Below are 24621 nucleotides of genomic sequence, written 5' to 3' on the forward strand. Positions count from 1 at the left end.
GACACATTTTTTTTCCAGTGGTTCTTTAACATGTGTTGTCAGCGCTAAGTGAGGCTGCTGACAGCACAGTGATGCAGGTGTTCTGCGCATATGGTTTCCCTGATTTAGAATAGCCTGTTTAAGCGCATACATGTGCACCCCTGCTGCGTCAAACCTCAGGGTCCACAAAAGCTAAGCATGATGAGCCAGACTGCATCTCCTTCCACACATGGGTATCCTCTCACAAAGTTACTGCCAAAATGAGCAGGCTGACCCACGGGGCTGCGGTATCACCCCACTTCCAAGAGGAACAAAATGTGGCTTTGTGTTTGTTTAGTCAACAGGAATGACCATCAAATTTTGCAATCCCGCCTTGCGCTTTTCCCAGTCAGATGACAGGAAATGGCCTCCAGCAGCCCATGTGTGATTTTCACATATTCATTTACAGATGATGATTAATTGCTCATAGCCCATAGACACTGTTGTAATATCAGGGCAAGAGACTCTGTGTCCTCCTCGAGACCAACTGCATGTTGAGGGGCTTTTGGGCTATGGAAGACAGTGAGCCACCACAAGCCACAGTGGGAGTTCAATTTATCCCAGGATTTACGGGAGTCAGCAGCCAGTAATATTAAGCATACAAGAAAAACATACACCTAGCTTTTGTCTCCTTGCACGAAGGGCCTTGGTGGGGTTCCCACATATAACTTGACTGAGTCCTAAGGAAAAAGGAAAACATTTTACTACAGTATTTAACAAATTCTGCTGTCTTTGAAACTAGTCAAAATAATTTCCCACAGACAGGAGGATGTAATATTTCATGATTTAGGCCTAACACTGCTGCTAAGACGGAGTTTCTCTGTTTCTCCCAGAATCCATCTCCTTCTGCTCCTGCCCTGCCTCCTCCACTGTGCTGTGCGAACATTTATGTGACCACACAATGCGTCAGATCAGGGAACAGATCCAGATTAAAACTAAATATGATTTTTGAGGGTTTTTTTTGTTGTTGTTGTTTTGTCTTACTGGGTTATTTTTCAGTTGGATCTTGATCAGAATTAGGTTCTCCATATCGCTATGCAGATGCTCTTGCCAGAACAAGAGACAAGGCAGCAAAGGAACAAGAGAAGCAGGGAGCATTGGATGAAACTGTCTCTACCAGTGGTCTGGCTACCTAAAAGTGTATGTGACAGTATGGTCCAATTCCCTGCCAAGCTGTACTCAGTTTCCACGTACATTTCTGAATGCTCACTCAGCTTTTGATGCTACATTGCTTAATCTAGTTGGTCATCCTGAATCCTACCTACAGCAAGGAATGGAGGTGGGACTGGCACCTGAGAGAAGCAGCCCACAACCCTGGTAAAACAAACACTATCTTCCTTTCTATTTGCACTCGGCTAGTGGGGTTCCCTAGGAGCTAGGGCAGGACATCTTGGGAAGCGCCAAATATTGTATTAGAAGTGAACTCTCTTTCCCTCCAGCTCTCTCCAGAAGAAGCTAACTTGGCAGGACTTCCTTGTCAAGGTGTGAAAGGCAACTTCAGCGACGGAATATCATTGCAGTCCAGGCCTGTCAAGAGGAACAGCAGCATATAATGCAAGGGGTGAGGGGCTGAGAAGGGGGAAGCCCAGATTACTTGCACCTTCTGCTACAGGTGGGAATAAAAGAAAACCCAAGCTAGAGGAGGTGAGTCTCATGGATGAAAACATGCTGAACCTGATGTAGCTGTGCCATGGGTGGGTGGTATTCAAAGCACCCGGGCCTTCATCAGCAATAACACCATTCAGAAGGAGATGGTGGTATAGGAAAGAACAGGATTAAAAAACATACATTACCATGTGTCAAATCACTGCAGCCATCTTCTGGGAACAGCTCATTGGAAACAATGGGAACTGGAAGAGGACTGCCGCCATACAACAGGTGGGCATTGCTAGTTCTCCCTGCTTCAGCAGACCACTGTGCAATTCCAAGTCTGGAAGTTGTCAAGGGTCTTGGGCTGCATCCAGGCTGCCTTGCTGCTGCCCCAAGATACAGATCTGAGAAAGAGGTTTTGCTAGTGTAAACACAGTTGTGCAAGGCTTCAAACCACACTCTCACTGTACACTGTCAATACAGTGACATCTGCTGCACTTGGAGCTGTAGGGGACAGAAAAATCTGCCACTGCAACTACAAGAAACATGATGGAACGTGCCAAGCCTGGAGACAGTGGGCTTCCTGGTGCTGCATGCAGCACCCTGCAGCTCCTCTGCAGATGGCAGAACCTGGGGACCACGAGCTAAACTTAAATCCTTTCCCACCCTGCTGCTCCTGGGCACCAGGGAGAGGCTTCTGGCTGAGGATGGAGTCACGAACTGCTCTGTGCTCAACATCAACTTCTGACTGCCCTATGAATGAGCTTGGTCGTGTCTAGGGCTCTGCTACTTCCCCTACCTGCAAGCCTAGGGTGACAGTAAGCTGCCTCTCATCTGCTCCCCACCTGCCTGTGGGGGAACTGCTGCAGGTTTGTCGTGGGCACCGTCCAACCCTTGGGTCTTAAAATATATTGCTTAAATGCCCAGGCACAACACAGCTGGTGATGGTCACCTTACCAGAGCTATTAGTCAATTTGGGCAGGCCACGCACCAGAAATCAGGGAAATCTGGGAATGTCAGTGGGAGACTTTTCCAGTACTGGCTCAGAGACAGATGCTTCTCTATCACAGAAAGAAAGCTGAAAACTATTTTTTTGTAATGCTACAAGGCAGAATGGATTATACAAAAAGCTAGTGAAGTCAGGCAGAGCCATGCCTTCTTACCTGCCCAAACATCGGCTGTCCTGGGAGCACAGGGAGCTGTTAGAGCAGCATGTGCAGCCACAACCCACAAGAAAGTGAATTTAATTTCAGTGCCCAAATCAGTAGTGTGCTTTGTAAAGTGTTGAGCATCTACCAGCTCCACAGTGGAGCAATCAGCTCTGCAATAATATGGTCATTTCCTCTGGAAAATGTCCAGAGAAGCATGTCCAGAGAAGAGCAACGAAGCTGGTGAGGGGGCTGGAGAACAAGTCTTATGAGGAGCGGCTGAGAGAGCTGGGGTTGTTTAGCCTGGAGAAGAGGAGGCTGAGGGGAGACCTTATTGCTCTCTGCAACTACCTGAAAGGAGGTTGTGGAGAGGATGGAGCTGGCCTCTTCTGCCAAGTGACAGGGGACAGGACAAGGGTGAATGGCCTGAAGCTCCGCTAGGGGTGGTTCAGGCTGGACATCAGGAAAAAATTTTTCACAGAAAGGGTCATTGGGCACTGGCAGAGGCTGCCCAGGGAGGTGGTTGAGTCACGACCCCTTTAAAAGACAAGTGGATGAGATGCTCAGGGGCATGGTTTAATGGTTGATAGGAATGGTTTGACTCGATGATCCTGGAGGTCTTTTCCAATCTAGTGATTCTGTGATTCTGTAATGGACTTAATTACAGAGGCAAAGAAAATGGAACATTTCTGTTATGAGGCCATGCAATTTCTGTTGCTAGGATATTGCTGCCATTGAGGGGTGGTGATCAAATTGCCTCTCCTGCTATGAGATTGGAGTAGGAAATTCTGCTAGATCCATGCTACATGAGATCAACTGTTTACCATGGAAAGGATGGTGAACAGCTGTTGTTGAAGCTGTTGTTGAAGCTGTTGTTGCCTTTCCAAGTTTTGCTTCTTCCCATCATGCAGAATGAACACTATTACAGAGTCTAGCACAGACTCCCAGCTACAGCTGGATTTGCTTGATGTTCTAGAATCATCTGCATTTTTCTGATCTTGATGCCCAGCTTAGGATAGTTTTCATTTAAATCTGCACTGTGCTGAATTCCAGCTTCCTTACTTCCCAATGTCCTTTCTCCCTTTGCTATAACTAAATATTGGCTTTGAAGAGTCCAGCTTGATCTTCGTCTTTCTCACACATCATAAGCTGAAAAATGAACCCCAATAGAAAACCTAACATACCTAACCATGAAATGTCTCCAGCTAAACCACCTTCCTTGATGGATTCTTTGATTAATAGCCAATCCTCATGCATCTTCTTGGAAGGAAGGAGAGCAGTCTGGCTTGCTGGTACTTTGTCCAAATACTCCAGCTGAGAAATGAGATTTTTTACTTCAGCTCTGTAATTATAATCTGGTTCCTAGAGAAATTGAGAAAGTGGTCACATGAAGAGTGTATTTAACAGTTTGTAGACTTCCACCAGCAGCACAGCAGGGTTCGATTAATATGATCGCCATATAACTTGAAATGCCTTCTTCCAGGCAAACCTATTCACCTCATCCAACAGAAATTAATAGAGTCAGGAATTTCATTTTGCTGTGCTTTTTCTTCACATAATTTCTACTCAAATTGATTGTGAACATGTCCTGAGCACTGACAACACATGCCCCCCAGCTGAAGGCTCCTTTGCTGTTTGCCCTCTGATGACTCAGGCATTTGTCTTTGTTATATTATGTATAATGTACAAAAGTGTAGAAGGCCACGGATGTCCATGGGAAGACTGGGAACCCTCAGCATTTAGCCAGCCCCTCTCCCTGCTTCTGTGAATCTCTAGAATCTTCTAGAATCTTCTTCTCTAGAATCTTCTTCTACTTCAATACGCAGGTGATAGGAAGATTTGAAAGCATGCCATGGGTCGGGGCAATCATAGATTCATAGAATCTATGGGATGGAAGGGACGTTAAAGATTATCTACTCCTCTGGGCAAGGACGCCCCCACTAGACCGGGCTGCTCAAAGCCCCATCCAACCTGGCATTCAACTCTCCCAGGGAGGTGACAGCCACAATGTTCCTGGGCAACCTGTGCCAGTGCCTCACCACTCTCATAATGAAGAAATTCTTCCTAATGTCTAGTCTAAATCATCCCCCCTCCAATTTAAAGTCATTTCTCCTTGTCCTATCACTACATGCCCTAGTACAAAGTCCTTCCCCAGCCTTCTTCTATGTCCCCTTCAGGTACTGGAAGGCCATTATAAGGTCTCCTTGGAGCCCTCTCTTCTCCAGGCTGAACAACTCCAACTTTCTCAGCCTGTCCTCATAGCAGAGGTGCTCCAGCCCTTGGATCATCTTCGTAGCCCTCTTCTGGACCTGTTCCAACAGCTTCATGTCCTTGTTATGTTGAGGATTCCAGAACTGGAAACAATACTCCAGATGAGGTCTCACAAGAGAGGAACAGAGAGGCAGAATCCCCTCCCTCAACCTGCTGGCCACACTTCTTTTGATGCAGCCCAGGATACGGTTGGCCTTCTGGGCTGTGAGCCCACTGCTGGCTCATGTTGAGCTTCTCATCAACCAGCATCCCCAAATCCTTCTCTGCAGGGATGCTCTCAATCACATCATCCACCATCCTGCATTGAAACCGCGGATTGCCCTGACCCAAATGCAAGACCTTGCACTTGGCCTTCTTGAACCACTTGAGATTCTCACAGGCCCACTCCTCCAGCTTGTCCAGGTTTCTATGGATGACATCCTGTCCTTCTGCTGTGACAATTGCACCACTCAGCTTGGTGTCATCTGCAAACTTGCTGAGGGTGCACTCAATCTCCCTGTCTATATCATTGATGAAGATATTAAACAGGACTGGTCCCAGTATGGACCCCTGAGGGACACCATTTGTCATGGATCTCCATCTGGACATCGAGCTGTTGACCACTATTCCCTGAATGTGACCATCCAAACAATTTATTATCCACTGAACAGGCTTCTCATCAAATCCATATCTCTCCAATTTCGAGAGAAGAATGTTGTGGGGGACAGTGTCAAAGGTTTTACAGAAGTCCAGACAGATCACACCCATTGCATTTCCCATGTCCGCTGTGGTTACCCCACCACAGGAAGCCACTAGGCTGGTCAGACAGGACTTGCCCTTAGTAAAGCCATACTGGCTACCTCTAATTACTTCCCTGTCTTCCATGAGCTTTAGCATAGCTTCTTGGATGATCTGTTCCATGATCTTCCCAGGCACAGAGGTGAGGCTTTTTAATAATGGGCACAATGTTGCCCTTCTTTCAATCACCAGGAGCTTCTCCTGACTGCCATGACTTTTCAAATATCAGGGAGAGTGGCTTGGCCACCACATCAACCAGTTCTCTCAGGACTCTGGGATGCATCTTGCCAGGTCCCATACATCCCAAGCAGAAATACAAGCTGAGTGGAGAATGGGTTGAGACTAGCCCTGAGGAGAAGAACTTTGGGCTGTCAGTAGATGAGAATCTCAACACAAGACATCAAAGTGCGCTTGCAGCCCAGAAAGCCAACCATATCCTGGGCTGCATCAAAAGAAGTGTGACCAGCAGAGCAAGGGAGGCGATTCTTTCCCTCTGCTCTGCTCTTGTGAGACCCCACCTGGGGCGCTGTGTTCAGGTCTGGAGTCCTCAGCACAGGAAGGACTTGGATCTGCTAGAACAAGTCCAGAGCGGGGCCACAAAGATGATCAGAGGGCTGGAGCATCTCCCATATGAGGGCAGGCTGAAAGAGTCTGGCTTGTTTAGTTTGGAGAAGAGAAGGCTCTAGGGAAACCTTATAGGAGCCTCCCAGTACTTAAAGGGGGCCTAGAGGAAAGCTGGGGAGGGGCTCTTTATCAGAGAGTGCAGTGACAGGATGAGGGGTGAAGGTTTTAAGCTGAAAGAGGGGAGATTTAGATTAGATATTAGGAGGAAATATTTTACTATGAGGGTGGTGAGGCACTGGAACAAGTTACCCAGAGAAGTCATGGCTGCCTCATCCCTGAAGGTGTTCAAGGCCAGGCTGGTGTCCCTGCCCATGGAAGGGATGATCCTGGAGGTCCCTTCCAACCCAAACAATTCTATTGTTCTGTGAGTGTTGCTATACCTACTGATGGAAAAAGAAAGAGAATTTCCATGCATTGTGTTTTTAGGGACACCTCTAAACCAGCTACAGTGAATGAACTGCACTGATTCTCTGGGGCAGTCTTCAGGGGTTCAGCGTGTGCTTTTATACAGTCAGAAGTGATGGCTTGCTTCAAAGTATGTTTCCTTCTGCAAGAGGTTGCATGCCAACAGTAGGTGCACAGATGGCTAAAAAGGACTGCATTTAAATTTCTTTTTTGTGTGCTGGAAAAACAACATGATTACTCCCAGTGCCCATGGGGAAAGCTGCTGGAGCAGCCCCCTTCTGTATGTGTGGGTAGAGCTGTCATCATATAAAACGGTTCACTAACACAAACTGATGTCTGGGGACCTCTGAGCAGCATGTCTAATTCAGCAGTTACAAATGTGCTTAGAGCACCACTGTGAATTGGGCTGTTTTGGTGGATTCCTACAGTTGAAAGACAGCTTCATATGGCACCCTTGTCTTTGGGAAAAATTACCAATACCTCAGGGCTGACTGGGTCATGTTGATTTGCAATGGGAATATTTTTGGTTAAAAGTCTCATATTACAAAAGGCAGCAAATGGTGGTGGTCATCTCTTCAAGTTAAAGAAAGAATAAGGCAACAATGCACTGACAGTGGCAGAACATGAGCAGACAGCTACGTAACCCAATTGCTTCATTCAGATAAATGTTACGCTCTTCAAGACATTGCATGTAGCATTAGAAAACGCCACAAAGCCAAGTCCTCATTCACTATGGAGTTGTCACAAAAACCTTTCTGTGGGACCTGGATATCTGTACACTCCCTCCCTTCGCACAATGCAGCGCCAAGTCTGGCAGAGGGAACTCACCAAATTAGCATGTGTTTGTTGTTGTTAGGAGGCAGAACTAAATTTCTCTAAATAATCCTTTAATCTTAAATTAGAAAATGAGTCAATCAATCATCACACTACCCTGTACCACATATACTCTGAAGAGTGCCTGGGCTACGGCTCGGTAATGTACTGTTGGAGAGAAACATCATGTTATGCTCATGCTACATTACTGCAACAGGGGCTGCAGAATTTATCATCAGGTTATTGCTCTTGGTTTAGATAGTAGGCGGATGAGCTCATCTGAAAATCAAATTACAGAGAGCAAACAGGCCGTATGAAGAAAGAACAGTAAATTTAGCTGACCCATTCTGTGGATTAAAAGTAAATAAATAGGAGAGCTTTTACAGAGCTGTAGCAAGGACCAGATTACAAGGAGTTTGAGGAATTGGAGCTGGCCATCTAGGGCACACCAAAGTAAGCCCACATCTATTCTTTTCTATGTTTCAGGTGAATTTTCTATATGCTGAAGAAATGCAAATAACATCAGTTGAAACCAAAAAAGCAACAAAACCCATGGAGAAGCTCTCAGAAGCTGAGGGCAGGGCTGGCTATGTAACCACCCCATCTTATCAACACAGAGACTGGCTGGGAGACTACAGTAAACTTACAGCTCAGTGTAAAACACACCAGCATGCAGACTCTCTCACCAGATTTTGGCTGGCATTTGAATGCAACTATTTGCACAGGTGTAGAGACAGCCATTTAGTGTGGAGAAGAGCAGTAGGGCACATCACCACATATACTCTTCGAACTCCCGTTACGTGACAACATGCAGCAGCAACCCAAGGACTGACTTCCTCAGCTAAACAAACCAAGGGCAATCTGGCATTTCCCTATTACAAGTACCTTTAAGGACTGAAGATGTCAAGTGATGTCAAGTGAAACAATGTCCTCCAAACTACCGCTTTGGTTGAGCAGGAATGACAAGGGAGTAGAAACAGACTTTCCAGACTGTCAGGATATACCACACCATTTTCAAGGTAGGAAGCTATCATAAGGAAGTGACAGAAGTTGTATTTTTTTCCGTGAGAGTAAAAGAATAAGCAGGTGTTCTTTGTCCATCAGAAACAGGCAGTGCTTTCTTACTGTAGGAATATGTTTTTTCTTCTCATGATTGCATCTTCTGTTAAGAAGATGTCATATTGGTTATAAGTAGTTACCAGTGTGGTCTACTGAAGTTTACTTCTACCAGTTCAAAACAGAAAGGCAAGTCTATAATATTTTCTTTTGAATTCCAGAGAGCAAAAACATGATAGCTGAAACATTACCTTCTCTGGCTCCTTTTGCTGCAGGATATTATCAAGCCAACAATTACATCAGAAAAATGCTAATAACTCATGAATCTAAAAAGTGCAAAGACTTAAAACATGTGCATACTTACTAGATGATTGAGTTTTAGTGATATCACCTCAGTTTTCAAGTCTAAATCCAGGACAAATATTAAACCAAATCTTCTATGCAAATGAATGGCAGGGGCATGATCACTTTGAAAAGCATAATGAAGCTATGGAACATCGCACAGTAGAGTCACAGTGCCAGCTCCTACCCTGCTTTCAAACCCCTGCATTATCAACTCTTTACTATGCCACTGGTGATTGCGCCATCCTTGTGAACTGGTGTATATTGCATACCTATGTGTGTGTGCATAAGCCTGTGACCTTCCAAAAGACCTGGATGACAATATATTGTGTGCTGGCCATGAACTGTCATTATGTGTTAGACATTAAGTGAGCAAAATGAAGAACAGTCTTATTTGACCAAGTTTTATAAACTCTGTTTTTTCTCCAGGTACCTTTTCAGTAAATGCCAAGTTATCTGTTTTTATATCCCAACAATGCTTTTCTTTTTGAAGCAGGGGAAAGTGAAAGAGAGTAATACAGCTGTGAGACTGTTCATGTAGAACTAGATCTCACTTGCTGTTCTTGCTGAGTGCCTTGAAACCCAAAGCAGATCATGTATTACTGTGTTTTCATCTTTGTGACACAGAGGATCTCATGCCCTCAACAAAATACGTCAGCAAAAGTTATTTTATCATTTCAATAAGAGGTGAATCACTACATCTTTTTTTTCAGCTTTTGCAGAAGGTCTTTTTGGTTATTTCATTTTAACATTTCAGGATAACAAGGATAACAAGCAGTTCCTACAATATAGTTTTTCCTAGTTATCTCATGTATAATTTTTCTGAGAGTCCTCACCTCTGCTGATTCTGCGTTTGGCTTCAGACAAATAGGGTTGCCCTCCACTGTCAGGTGGCTCAGCTTGCAACAAAGTTTCAAGTACTGCATTTGGTTGATGTCCTCGATATTGTTCCCTTCCAGATCCAAAACCTCAAGATGATCCAACCAGGTCAGCTGACTCAGGTCAGAGATATTGTTATAGGCTATATAAAGTTCCTCAGCAGGAGTAAACAGAATAAATACGTAAACCACAGGCTTGCACAAATAACACTCCAGTTTTGCAAAATATTTTCTAATATTTGAAACATTATGTGGCACAGCATGAAATTAGCAGAGCAGTGAACGTTTTTCAAGTGAGACTGTTGCCATCTTAAATAACTAATGCTAATATGGCAATGAATGCTATGATGCAGAAGGCATTTTTCAGATCAGACCTGAATATTAAACTTAATTTAAAAATAAATACTGCAGCATCCTTTAAACTAACATATGCAAAGTGTGAGAAGAGAATGAAGCCTACAAGTAAAGAGAAGGGTGTAAACTGAAGAGAGTTTTGAGATTGTCATTTGGCAGGACACATCTATACTTACTCTTAGAGAACTGCAGGAGGAGATACCATCTAAATCTGAGAGTCCACAGCGAGTCATCCACAGGACATGGAGATGGGACAATGTAGTTCCAAGATCCCTTATAACAGAAACAATTCAAGCTCTACTTGAACGGATGAAGAAACTCAAGACTTGCTTTCTTTTTCCTAAGACAAGGCCACTGCTACTTCCCTCAAATGTCACATTGCTTATGTTATGGCAAGAAATGTCATTAAATATGTTCACCTTCAAAGGGGTAGAATAAAACTATACTGCTCTCTACTTCTCTCTCTCTTACATACATCTTTGTTCTTGATGACAAAATGTCACACCAGTTCAGTTTGATTAAGATTCTTCCAAGAGATACATCATATTAATTCCATCATAAACTGCAGGTAATTGCTAAGAATTGAGTGAGGTTTGCTTATGCTGGCATCATCTGCTCTAGACACATAACCCAAATTAACATACTGAGCTGTTTGCACCGTCATTTCACGCTGTCCCCTTATGGTTGTAACCTTCCTCTGATTTTGCAGTTGAAAGGAATAGCATTCTTGCCAAATAATATTTTTGGAAACAGGAGAAAATTATAATCCTTTCCTACCTATTTTCCTACCCTTTAGGTTTAGCAAAATATAAATAAGGGATCATTTGTATGAATTCCAAACTTTCTGGTCCTAACCCAGAAAAGCACATACTGACCTGCTTGTGTCCATGCATATATAATGTCCTACTGAAGCTGCAGCCGTGTGTAAAACAAAGATAATGCAAAATGCAAGAATTGTGGCAAATCAAATGGGGGGCTTAGCCACCTTCCATGTTGGTAACATTAAGTTGCATAAAGTCACTACTCAAATGTAAACAAAATACAACACTTTATCAAATTCCAAACCAATCAAAAGCTCAGAATTCTTTACCATAGCCATGATATCAGACTATCTGAATAATAAAGAACTAGAGAGTTCTTTATTTTTAAATTTTTAAATACAAGGACAGTTTATCAGAGGAAGCAGAGACTAGCATGGAGTTCACAGAATCACAGCAATAGTTGAGGTTGGAAGGAACCCCTGGAGATCATCTTGTCCAACCCCCATGCTCACGTAGGGCCAGTTGCCCAGGACCACATCCAAATAGCTGAAATAGTTCTTAAATATAAATTCTTGGACTTCAAAATTGTGGATTAGATATCTTACGTAATATCAATTTTTATAATATACATTATAATAAATAATATATACTTCAATGCACTGTCTAGGGAAAACTCCAGAAGATAAAAGAAAATGGTTATGGGGTCCTTTCTGATCTTGAGATAAAGGTGCAAGTACTTTACTCGTGTCTTCTCCTTATGGACCATGGGGAAAAAGAGCAGCTTTGCGTTGATTGCTCTTTGAGATTGTCTCGCAGTTTCAATGCAGCTTCGCAACACAAAGCCCTACAGTCACATTGCCTGCGTCAGGGATACAGCAAGCCAGCCAGTCCAAGAAGTCAGGAAGGAGTACTTTTACAAATGGGGATATCTGGTTTTTGTTGTTTCTCCACCATCTGAACACTTGGGAAGGGCCGTGGTGGGAGAAAGGAGAATGCCTAAGGCTGAACAAAGGATGGATGCACAGAAAAATATCTCTAGATGCTTCTCTGCAATTTTGCAACTACAGGGTTGAATAGGAGTTTCTAGGGTTAAACTGGGGATTTTTCACTCCTCTGCCTTCTTGGCTTGTCCACAGGCCTCATTTGACCTGTCTCACTTCATCAAGCCTCCATTTGACCTGTCTCGCTTCATCAATCCTCTACCACTGCAGGGACCTCAGACACTGAGTGCCCCTGACAGCCTCTTCCCGGGATGCTGTAGATATAAGTAAGCTCACAATGGATACACCATACAATGTGTCGATGAAATGTTTTATAGCCTTTGAAGTACAAACAGTGCAGCTGATCTAATGACCAGAATAAAGCTAATAAGAAAAATCTCAGTCACACGACACATCTTTTTCTGTCCATGGCTACTCCTCCTCACAGCAGAAAACCCTCAACTGACATAAATCACAACACCTTCACTGAACTTTGTGCATCTAGGCAATTTTCCCATACTGGCACTGCATGTTGACCTCTAGCACAGAGATACAAGAATAAGGAAAGCTATGCACACACAGAAACTCCCTTCATTTACAGACAATATGGTTCCTTCTGCAAAGTTGCTGCAAACTTACTTTAGCTTATCACGTAGCTATCAGTACAACAAGGAACACTTGCCATTGTGTCACTGTACCTGTGACCAGATAAACCCCTAAAAAGATGGAATTTTGTTACATTTCTTTCTGAGTATTCATTCAGATTCAACTGACCTGAAGGATTGTGATGTCCCTGTATATCATCACATCCCCAGCCTTGCAGAAGATCTTCCAGAGACTATTTACATTGTGCATATTTTATAAATAAAACAAACACCAGTTCTATTGCTTCCTTAAGGAACAGATGCCTCCCAAAGTAATATTTACAGTAATTTATTATTAGATTTGCAAGCTGCATGCCTACAATAAGAAAGAAACTGAATTAAATTACAAAAGCTGAACCTATAATCAACCAAAGCCAACACATTACAGAATCACAGAATGGTAGGATTTAGAACGGACCTCTGGAGATCATCAAGTTCAATCCCCCTGCTAAAGCAGGTTGACCTCTAGCAGGTTGTATAGGAAGACACTCAGCTGGTGTCTGAATATCTCCAGAGAAGGAGATCCACAGCCTCTCTGGGCAGTATGTTCCAGTGCTCTGTCACCTTCACAGTAAAGAAGTTCTTCCTCATGTTCGGGTGGAACTTCTTATGCTCCAGTTTGTGCCCACTGTCCTGTTGCTGAGCATTGAAACAAGTCTGGCCCCATCTTATTGACACCCACCCTTTAGGTATTTATAAGCATTGATATGATCTCCTCTCAGTCTTTTCTCCTCCAGGCTAAACAGACCCAGGCCTTTCCTCATAACAGAGATGCTACAGTCCCCTAATCATCTTTGTGGCCCTCCACAGGACTCTCGCCAGTGGTTCCTTGTAGCCATGAACCTAAAATTCTGGGCCATGTAGTCATATTTTGGCCCTGAAAATCTTTACTTTTGTGTTCATAATGAGTCAACTCCAGTCAGAGAAGTTATCACAATGAAGTACATCTGCAAATATTTTATTGAGTAACTAACAAACTAATCTTTTGAAAGCTGTGTGTATCACTCTGTAGCATCAGAGAAAACTGCATCCTTAACTACTACACAGATAATTGTTCCTGAGAGCAGGGCTGCTGTTAAGGTGGAACAGCAATATAATTCAAAGCAAGCTGCTGACAACTGCATGCACCTGCATTTCTGAAAATATTTCTGCAATATTCTAGATGGTGAAAAGAGAACTTAAGAGCTTGCAAGAAATGGGAGCACTTTCAGCTCTTCTGCATCTGTCATGTCCACCATGGAGGAGGTCAGAGCAAAGCGAGAAGTTGTGCGAGCACACATGACTTCTGCGTGTGCACAAGCGTGCACATGAATAAGTTTTCATTTACCTTAAGTGCAGAGGGTCAGATCAGCCCAAACCAGGGAGATGAATCTTGTGACTTTTTAACAAGAAGTGGAATTAACTGGAATCTGCAGTCTAATAATAGCTTACCAGGGTAAATTATTTAAATGTAATAACAAACTCTTAATAACAATTTACCAGGGTAGTAGGAGAGAAAATACACTCTTGGTATACTATAATTATACATATAGTATACCAAGCTGCCCTCTCACCACTCCAACAATCACTGACAAGATATATGTCAGAAACCAGAACTCTCCTGTATTTGGCATGATATAAATGTATTGAAAATGACAACATCAATTCCCAGAATAGGGTAGAGAATATAATCGAGAAGTTTGACAGCTGAAATAGTAAAAAGATGAGACATTGTACAAAGCTGGTGGTACCTGGTTGTATGATGCAGCACAAGAGCACCCTAGTGATGTGCAAATAACAACGAGCATATAGAAGGAACCAGAGTACACTGTAGAGGAAACGTAACTTCTGTTAAAGTACACATAGAATCACAGAATAGTTAGGGCTGGAAGAGACCTTAAAGATCATCTAGTTCCATCCCTCCCTGCCACGGGCAGGGACATTCCACTAAATCAGGTTGCACAAGGCTCCATCCAACTTGGCCTTGAACACCTGCAGGAATAGGGCATCCACAACGTCCCTCGGCAACCTGTTCCAGTGTCTTACCACCCTCATGGTGAAGAAATTCTTCCTAATGTCTAGTCTAAATCTGCTCCTCTCCAGTTTGTACTTGTTCCCCTTCATCCTATCACCACAAGTCTTTGTGAATAGCCCCTCCCCAGCTTTCCTGTAGGCCCCCTTCAGATACTGGAAGGTTGAATGTGAACCACCCATTAGGGTGTAATATAACAAGGATCAGGTCCCATCTTTTGCTACCAAAAGCCTTCTTTAAGGTTCAAATGCGATGGAAATGTAGCACCTAATATTCTGGTCTCATTTTTCCTTCTGAACTGTGCAGATTTTTCCAGTAAGGGCTCCTAATTATGTTGAGACCCGCTGTTGGAGACTTCTAAAACTAGGCAAAAAGAGACTTTGCTAGGCAATTCTCAACTTGTAAGCTTAAATACACCAGAGGAGGGCAAGGGTGTTTCAGGCTGTACAGAAAGCATGCATCTACCAAAGGTCTTTTTAAATAACAACTATGTCTATGAAATTCTGTTTTCATAAATCCCTTTTACAGGCAAATGAAGAATTTGTGTGTGAACAAAAAAGTTATTGCTGCCAAAGGTCTTTGCAGTAGGATGTCTCTGTTGTCTCATATTTTAAGGCAACGTTTGAGTGAATAATAAGTTGTTTTCCAAATGGGCTGCAGTGCTGATGCCACTGGCACTATTTCTCCCAACAAAAGTATTTCACGATTTTATTCCAAGTTGGGGCAGTTTTGTTGGTTGGTTGCTTTTGTTTTAAGTCTCAAGTTTGGAAGGGTCAAAGGTCTGGCATATTGCTTTTCTTACCTCTTGATCTCTGCTGCACACTTTGCTGCCAGCAAAACAGATCTCTGTGAAGGAAATGCAACTCCTCTGGTGCTGTACAAAGGGTAAAGGACTCACTCAAGGAGAGCACTCACTCAGGGTTTCACACTTTGTCCAGCTCACGACACTGCCTTCTCAGCTTCATAATGTCAAAGTGAGAGCCAGCTGCCACGGCTTTCATGGGCTTGCTAGAGTACATTATGATTATGAAGGAACCATGTGCTTTTGGCCAGCATTTTCGCCAAAGCAAAAGCCTGAAAACAAGGACAGGAGACTATCTGGCCATAGCAGGCAAACCCACAAATGGTTTAAGGCAGCTTGGTTGTTGTCTGGGACTGGAGCCAGAGACCATGCTAGCGGTCCTGGTAGAGTACTTGAGAACTGCTGTGGACAATCTGGACCAATGCTTCAAACAGAGACGTTGCATAAAAATCCTTGTTCCACTACCAAGAGTGCCAAACCTCCACCAACCTTCAGTAGGGCCAAGATCCCCACCTCCAGTGCCAGCAGGCAAGGATGACATCTGGCGTCAGGAGATGACAATAAATGAAGAACCCAAGCCCAAAAAGATACATCTCTGGGTCCTTTCCGATTCATAACATTTTCACTCATCATTGTTGCTTCTCATTGCCTTATTAAACTAACTGTAGCAGCTGCAATATTACGCTAAGTGCTATGCTACTTCATTTACCATACCAGATTATACCTCATTTAAACCAAAAGTCCTTGCTGAGATCAAGAGAAGTATTTGTAAATGAAATTGTGCTGATACACACACCTCTGTAACTAGCCATAATCGTACTTAAGTTAACTCAGATGGTTAATTTTGTTGAAGTTAATACACATGAAATGTAGCTTTAGTTTCAAGTGCTCTCAATTTGAGATACTGTCAAAAAACCTAGAGGGGGCTTGATCAATGTTGATGTCAGGAACAGCAGTTCCCCAACACATGAATATACAGCAGGTGTGGGAAGGATAACATAATTCTGTGTTAATTTCATTTTGATCATTAGAAGTGCCTGTCAGCTTAGTTACCAGTAGCATTTTAACAATGAAAGATCAGTTACATTAACTCAGATCCCACAGTTTGAAAGGAGTCAGGGGTTGCCAAAGTACAGTTCTGCGGGCCAAGACCTACCCCAATGATCTTTTTTTTTTCATCCTACTCCAGCTCCCAACCTCAGCGTGAAGCTGCGCTCCAGAGACGCTGTAGAAACCCGGCATACTGTCCTGCATCTCCCTGAATGCATTACGTCCTCCACAAGAGCAAATGAATTTTCAATAGGATAAAGTTGAGACACACAGTAAATGAAATTCCTACACCCACATAGCCATTGCCCCTCAATTTAGCTCCAGAGCTACTGACAGCTCCTATGGCTTTTGCAATTGTTCATTCTCACTGTTGAAATTTTACATACTAAAAGGATAATGAAACTGTGGTTATAGAATAAGTTATTTACATTGAAGGAATGAATCCCACAGCACTTTAAAATTTCCTGCATGAATAACTTAGTCTCCCACATGTCGTGTGCCTGTTTCACAGTATGCTCCAGGTCTGAGCTTTGGCAGAGTAAAACATACCATGACAAGATATATTGCAACTTTGATTTAATATAGATCTCATCCTCCCAAATTAACACTTGAAACTGTTGATGCTGCAGGGTAAGCAAAGGAATATTCTGCAAAAGATCTAAATCAGTTGATAGATTCAGTGCTGTTAAGATATACACGACAAAAAAGCCCACCCAACCCCTTTTTCCTGATTACCAGAGAAACTGGAATTCTAGATTAATTGACCAGACAGAACTAAAGAATTGGATCAGCTTTAAGTCGCTATTCAACTTTTGCCATGGTAATGGATATAGAGTTTCCACTGGAAAAAATACCTAGGATGCTGTAAAAATGGATTCATATGAAAACCTAGAGAGAAAATGTAGTTTAAAGTGATTTAGTCTGAATGTATAGTGGCAGGAATGCAGTACTTTGTATGACATGATTTTCTCCTGTTGCTGATGGTCATTTCTTCATTGTACCTCTTCCTTTCTTTCTTTTTTGATCTGTGCATATATTCAATAAGAAAGCGGGAAAAAATACAGGAGCACGCAAGGAACAGGTACAGGTACAACCTGGGCAGGCCTGTGAAAGGCTGGCAAATGCCAGCTGATTTCCTCCAAATTTCTTTCAGCCTTTCATGTTCACCCCAGACTTGACATGACAGACTTGTCTCCAAATATGTCCTGGGTTAAATCTTTTTCCTTAAATAATAGCATCAAGGGAGACTTGCTCTGCTAGTACTGGCCTCCAGATGTTCTTTTTCAACAAGGAAACAAGATGTAGAAGAGAAACTTGAGAGACCTCAGAGCCCACCAACCTGACTACTGAGGCAGACAAGACCTTATATATTTCCATACTGTGGGAGTTACTACAAGAGAGAACCTCAGCATTTGTTTCACAGTTGTTGCCACTCACAAGTAATAGTCTTTTATATGCTAATTTGCATGGTTCCTTTGCAGGAATAACTAATTAGAATGGTTCCTTCACAGACTACCAACAGTCTCACCAAAATGGTACATACTCTTTGTGCAAGAGAAATTCATATCATGTAGACTTCCAACTAGTTCATGAGTTGGGATAAAATTCTTCATTGGCTATGATCTATATTAATCTTGACAAAAGCAATTCTATTCATTTGAGCTGGCTGGCTTTTAGCTGTGATGTTAGGGAAAATATTCCCCCAAAAAACTGTAGAAGAGTCACGTAACCCTCCACCTGCCACATTATTCAAAACTGAACACTCACACCATGAATTTAAGTGGCTCTCTATATCTCTCCAGTGAAAACAAAGGTTTCCAAATCAACATTTCATAAGCTAACTCAAACACATTGTACAATCTGGTATCACTCTTAAGTACAGACAGTAGGAAATAACTATTTCACAAGATGCAAATATATAGATATACAGTTTTCTTTCTAGTCTCTTAATTGAGACTAACGTTTCTTCGGCACCATTAAGTAATCTTGGAAACACAAAAAGGAAAAAAAAAGCCTCAATGAAGATGGTTATAAGGGGTATTTAGATTACTGAGTGTATAAAGTACAGAGATGACACCCCCTAATTATCATGGTTTGTGAGTATAAAAGTAAATACCAGTTAACCTAAACTATTTAATAAAAAAATAATGAATTCTTGAAAACTAAAACCCCCATTCCTCTCAGAAAAAACCTGCACATTTACCTTAAAGGAGGAGGAAGAACCATTGCATATCGCACATTAGAGCAATTACTCAAAATATACAAGATTTGTTTATTCACATAGTCGAACTTTGTAGAAGGTCCTTTCGACAATGCTGGCGGTATTGTCTAAACACGTATGAGTACATGAGTAACAAAATAAGACTCCTTATACAAATGAACACAAATATTACAAATATTTTCAAATATTTTTAAAATTCTCCAGTATGATTTAGCAACCATATTTTAATATGTTTATTTTACAAAGGATAAAATTTTTGCTAAAAAATAAAACAACAAATGACAATAAAACTTTTTTGCCTTTAATTTAAGAAGTTTAAGAAGTTTTTTATGGAACAAATGTTACGTTTTAAAACTGAGTTTAAATTAGGATGCTGAGAGCAAGAACTTAAAAAAAAAAAAATCTTTGTAGGACCTTAATAAAGATGATTATTATAATTATAAATAAGGGCAAGGGAAATTAAACAACAATAAGCAGAGTACACCAGACCTTTGTAACTTCTTGCCTATGGTGAGATAAAGTAGAAAGTGGAATGGTAGAAGTGTGAGGCTGATGAAGTTCAAATGAGGACATGCCACAAATGGTCTTTCAAACACCCAATCCTTCATAAAACTTCTGTTATCAGAAGTAGGTAGTACCTTTGCGTTCAGGTTCTCACCTCCACAAGAACATACACTGCAGCTTAAAGCAAAGGGCGAAGAATGTGCATGCATTTTACCTGCTGATGGAATCACAAACTTCATGTCCTAAAACATATATCTATTTCTTTTTGCAGGTGTTGATCTATCCTGAGAGACCTGATGAGGCCTGTAAGGATCTCAGAAGGATAAAAATCTACCAAACAGCAAATCAGAAATCAATCTAGAGAAAAAGAAGTGTGCATGTTCTTAGGGGAAAAATAGCACCAGGTCTTTTGTGTGCAGGAATGTGTCCATAGAAAATAAGAACATCTAAATCAACTCCTGCTTGGAGATTATTTTACAGAAATTAGATTATAAAAACTGTTCATACCCTGAAATCCTATTTATTTCTTCAATTATTCAATCTGACCTCCTACCTTTTAAGAATCAGCATCTACTTTGCATTCCAATAACACAGTTTCCTACTGAATATGATTATTTTCAATAAAAACCTCCACAAGCTGCAGACAGCAACTCTCTTCCAGGAAAGAATCAAACCAACCTACAAATGCCTATTAAACTAATGCCAAGATTTTTTTCCTACTTATTTCATGAAGACCACCCTTCCACAGCTGGATAGCTCCAGTGGCAATGGGCTAATTAGTACTGCTTCCCAGCCTAGTTCTTTGGATCTTCTTGGATGAGAATTATAATCATTCTGTCTCACTGCTGACTAAAATGAACATTTAGGTGTAAATTTTCATAAGTGATCCCTGACATTTACAGTCGAAATAGAGCAGCTGCAAACCCTAATAGCCAGGCATGTAAGTATTTATTTGCTGGCAGAAAACAGCTATACTTCTATTTCATATTATAGTAGCCATCCAGAACATGTATGATCCTATTAGGCAAAGCCTTGTACATAACTCATTCAAAAGACTATGTCTGCCCCAGAGTAATAAAAAGCAAATACTTGAGACTGAAAATATGGCAAGTTTCTTCAGCTAACCCAGGATGCTGTAGAAACATCAGCTAAACTAGGACCCGAGACGTATTTTCGGATTCCCGGTCCTGTGGCCTAGCCAGAAAGCCTAGTCTTGCTACAGCCTAGTCTAGCCAAAGCCTAGTCAGCCACAAAGCTTCTAGTCAATGTCATTGCTATTGCCAGCTAGTTCAAAGAGAAAGGTCCTCCTGTAATCCCAGAGATTGGAATCACGTGAGCTTGTGGACCCCTGAAAGGTTCCTCATTCACTAAAAGCAATTGGTGCATCTTAAGTAGTTGCTACTTGTAAGCAAACATTATTAGTAAGACCAAGACACATAATATAGAACTTCAGAGGTTCTCATTGTAAATGACAAAAGCTTTTTATCTGTATGTTTTCTTGATGAAGGAAAGGAGAAATGAGGTACAGAGGATGAGAGCCACAGAGACGGCTTTTGCAGGTGTATCTGCACTTGTTTCTGACTGCTGACCTTAAAAGATTAAAGGCTAGATGGGACCAAACAATCCATGCTCAAATACAAAAGAAGGAAGGCAGGACGCCTCTATCCTCAGACCTTCTCACAAGAAGGGAAAAGCTGAGAAATGTCAACCCTCTGCCCTCTAGTCCCCTAACCCCCTGGAACACACGGTACTATCAGTACATCTGCAGCTCAGGGAGTGCTTACTTTGACATTAGCCACATGTCTTGGCTGTGTAACACCAAGTAAAGCCAGACCCTAGAGAAAATTGTACATGGAAAAGGTTTGAGGGCGTCATGTCAACAAGCCTAGGCTCCAGCAGAAGTATTTACTGCTCAAATACTCAACAGAGCTATGCTAACAAGGTAATGGCTGAGGCAACAGTAAAGAGAAGCTGAACTCTCATTTTGGATGGGTGCGTGACATGAGACGACATCCTGAAAGAAAGGGCCACTCTTACCCAATATACTCAACGTGGTATGTCTATTCAGATGGTGGGCAAAGAAGGGACACAACTATTTACTAAATGATGGGCTTACCTTACCTTGCAAGTGTTTACAGGCAGACTTGCGGCACGCATTATCTATTATTTATTTACTTTGCTATTTCACTATTCACATTCACACTGCAAAAAGTGTTGTGGTATCTGATCATCCTCCTGTGGTTTTCATGCCCTGTATTGTACCAGAGCTTGTATCACAAAACAGAAACATGATAGCCATACTCCTGAGGAAAGAAACCTACCTCTGTGGAACCGCTCAGGTGACAAAGAGAGTAGATTGTCTGTGCTCTGTCTAAGATGAGATGAATGCACTAAACCCTCCCTCGCCATGACAAGGAGACTTTTAAACTTGGAGCCACAATGGTAGGCTCTGCCTCATAACCTTGTTCCATACAGGTACAGTCTGCACCTGATAGTCTGAAAGGTGACAGAGGAGCTTCAGCTATGGATAGGCTGCACAAAACATAGTGCTGACAGTAAGAATTATGGAAAGACACTGAAAGGCCATGAACTTATTTTGATGTCCTCTGTGCTTGCTGCAGAATGGAGACTGAGCTCCAGAACCACAATAGCTCATTTGTACAGAAAACAAGTGCAGCTTCCCTTGCTGGTCAATCAGCTTGTCAGACTCCCTGATATCTAAGGTCATAAAAACATTCACACTGTCTCTACTTAGGGCACCTGACCCTATGAAGTTAAAGCAAGAAAAGGTAGCAGCATTACACCATGTTCCTAGAAAAGGGAGAGCTAGGCATCTCAGAGAGGTCCCCAGAAGTGATAAATGATCAAAGCAATCAGATTTCCACAAGGCCTAATGCAGACAGACTGTGCTTTACTGAAAACAATCCATTCAACTAAAATTAGTTGTATTTCTGAATTTCTCTCACAAAAACTTCTCTATTTCTGTCCCAAAGTCATTACTTTTTATCAATAACTTGAATGTCCTTAAAACTGTCAATGCTAAATAAAACCTGAGGTCACAGCAATTTTGCCAAGGTTTGTAATATTCCTAGGAATCTGCAGATGTTAATGCAGAGAAGACTGATTAATAGAGAGATTAGCATTCAACTCAAAAGCTTTCCTAGGTGCTGGAAGCACCCAAAGTTCTCAAGAACATGTTCTTCACAGCAACCTTAACTGCTGAAGGACTTCCAGGCTGGCTACACAAAAGAAACAACAAAAACACTTCCTAAAGAATCTAGATTGCATTTGAAATTACAAGCTTTTCCCATACAGAAAAGCAAACAGTGACATTCTGGGCATTGAAATATGGACATGAAGAGAATTGCTGAAACGAAATCAGAGCACTGGTTCTCTGACTGCATGTGTAAGTACAACCTAGAGCAAGAGCACCCTGATCCCTCATGAAACAATGAGCAACTACTGTAATACACATAAATCACCTATTCACAGATATCTGCATTTTTAATACAAAGTAAGCAACTGAATTAATTTTAGAAAATACTTTGGGATTTTACCTGTCATAAAAGCAATGACAATCTTTGTCACACAAAACTTGCTACATTTATGTGTAGTATCTATGTTACATGAATCAGACACAGAAATCCAGTAATTGTGAAAAAATAAAACAACAAGAAGAGAAAAAGCAAACTACAGAAAAAAAAAAGAGCAAGGAAAAAGATAAGTAAAAACAACAAGGCAAAAAATGAATTTAGGGTAATGATGCCCCTAAAGCTCTCCTGTTTGAGGGAAAATGATACAGCAAATAGTGGGTACTTAGATACAATAAACAATACATCAAATTTTGGGCTGATCAGTGACACAGCTCAGTCTTATACAAGATGGTGTAACTCGATCCAGATCCCACAAAGCACTTGAACTAACATTTAATTTTCAGCTTGTAAACCGTTCCACTGAATTCGAACTTCTTGTGACTTTAAGTGGCAAGCATTTGCTTGAACTCTTTGTTGGACAAGTACCAAGGAGTACTATTGCTAAGTTCAAATTCCTAAAATCCTGATTCAGGTCTCAAAAATATTTTTAAACATTTGTTTAAAGCTCTTGCCCTCAATTAAGAAACCAGGTCCAGACTAATTCTTTCTTAGTCATGAAATGACCAGCAAAATCTTTACTCAAATCACTTGGCTCACATTTGCAGTTATTTTTTTCACAGTCAAGAGGGCTCAAAACTTTTCAAAAAGCGAATACAGAGTAAAAAAAATAAAAGAAAAACCCAACCAAAAAACCCATAAACCATTATCCTAAGACTCACAAAAGCACTAAAACTATTTGAATGTACTCTGTTCCTTGCTCATTTGAACTTTACCGACAACCGTTTTACTTCCACTCTCCCATGACAACTTTACTGACCCAAAGGGACTAGGATTACTCTTGTTCTGGGGCACAATAGAGCCCTTCTGCAATAGAGAAAGAGAAATCTGAGAACAGCATGCAATGAAGGCTGCAGTGAAGAAATATTAACTCTATCTGGATGAAGGAAAATGGCTTTCCTTTTGCTGTGTCCTCCATACTTACTTTGCCCTCCCATTTAATCTCACTTAAAATAAAATAACCTCTCTCTGTTACAAGCAGTTGCTTAAGTAGCCCTGGGAGCAAACCAGTCTTCTGCTCCCTACAATGCATACAGCTGAATGGGAGGATATGAACTTCAGCTGGTGAAACAGCTCCTGCTATAAACTTATGGGAAACAGTTCCTAAGATTCCACTATCTGATTTAAAAGCCCTTCATAAGATATGTCTAACATTCTCAAACAGATCTTTTCATTCATCTCTGAATTGAGAATAAAAGCAATCCGATAAAAAATACATAGGCTACATGCCAAAGCAGAAGTAGTAACTCACTGGCCTTGAAATATAGTTCTTTTACTGGAAATATTACAAAAACAAGAACTGTGTGTCAACACAAAGAGGCAGTTTTTAATAAGCACTCTTCAGAATAGGCTCCACGTTTCATCCTCAATTATCAGTCCATAGATCTAGAATGTCTTGGCTGCTGGCAGATGGGTGAAGGTCACTAAAAGAGGACCTCATAAAACTGGGTGATTCAGAAAATTAACAACATTCTCAACTAATCTCTTTCCACAGTACACTGGATTTTCAGAGCTGTTTGCCTTAGCAAAAGGCCAGTAGAAAACTAAAACCCCAAAACAGCCAAAAAATAAATTCCCTTTCAACCACCAAATGGATTATCTGCAAATAATCTTGGATATATTTTCCTTACAGATTAAATTAGATAATTGATAATGATATCCTGCACTTTTGTATAGCCTTTTGAAGTTTCACGTATTCAAAAGTAACACAAGTTTTGGGGG

The 24621-nt window shown here is 41.6% G+C and overlaps 1 protein-coding gene across 2 annotated transcripts in view; it reads right to left on the reverse strand.

Annotated features, from left to right (window-relative positions):
* The window catches only part of LRRC56 (leucine rich repeat containing 56), a 75161-nt gene that overhangs the window by 1762 nt on the left and 48778 nt on the right, over positions 1 to 24621 (reverse strand). For both annotated transcript variants that reach the window (XM_054068256.1, XM_009571943.2), the window contains 5 exons: positions 10453 to 10549; positions 9881 to 10078; positions 3941 to 4118; positions 1812 to 2012; positions 634 to 698 (listed from right to left, as the gene is read on the reverse strand). In XM_054068256.1, the coding sequence (XP_053924231.1) occupies positions 634 to 698; positions 1812 to 2012; positions 3941 to 4118; positions 9881 to 10078; positions 10453 to 10549 (739 nt within the window). The remainder of the gene's footprint in view (positions 1 to 633; positions 699 to 1811; positions 2013 to 3940; positions 4119 to 9880; positions 10079 to 10452; positions 10550 to 24621) is intronic.

This window comes from Cuculus canorus, chromosome 5 (assembly GCF_017976375.1).
Source record: "Cuculus canorus isolate bCucCan1 chromosome 5, bCucCan1.pri, whole genome shotgun sequence".
NCBI lineage: Eukaryota > Metazoa > Chordata > Aves > Cuculiformes > Cuculidae > Cuculus > Cuculus canorus.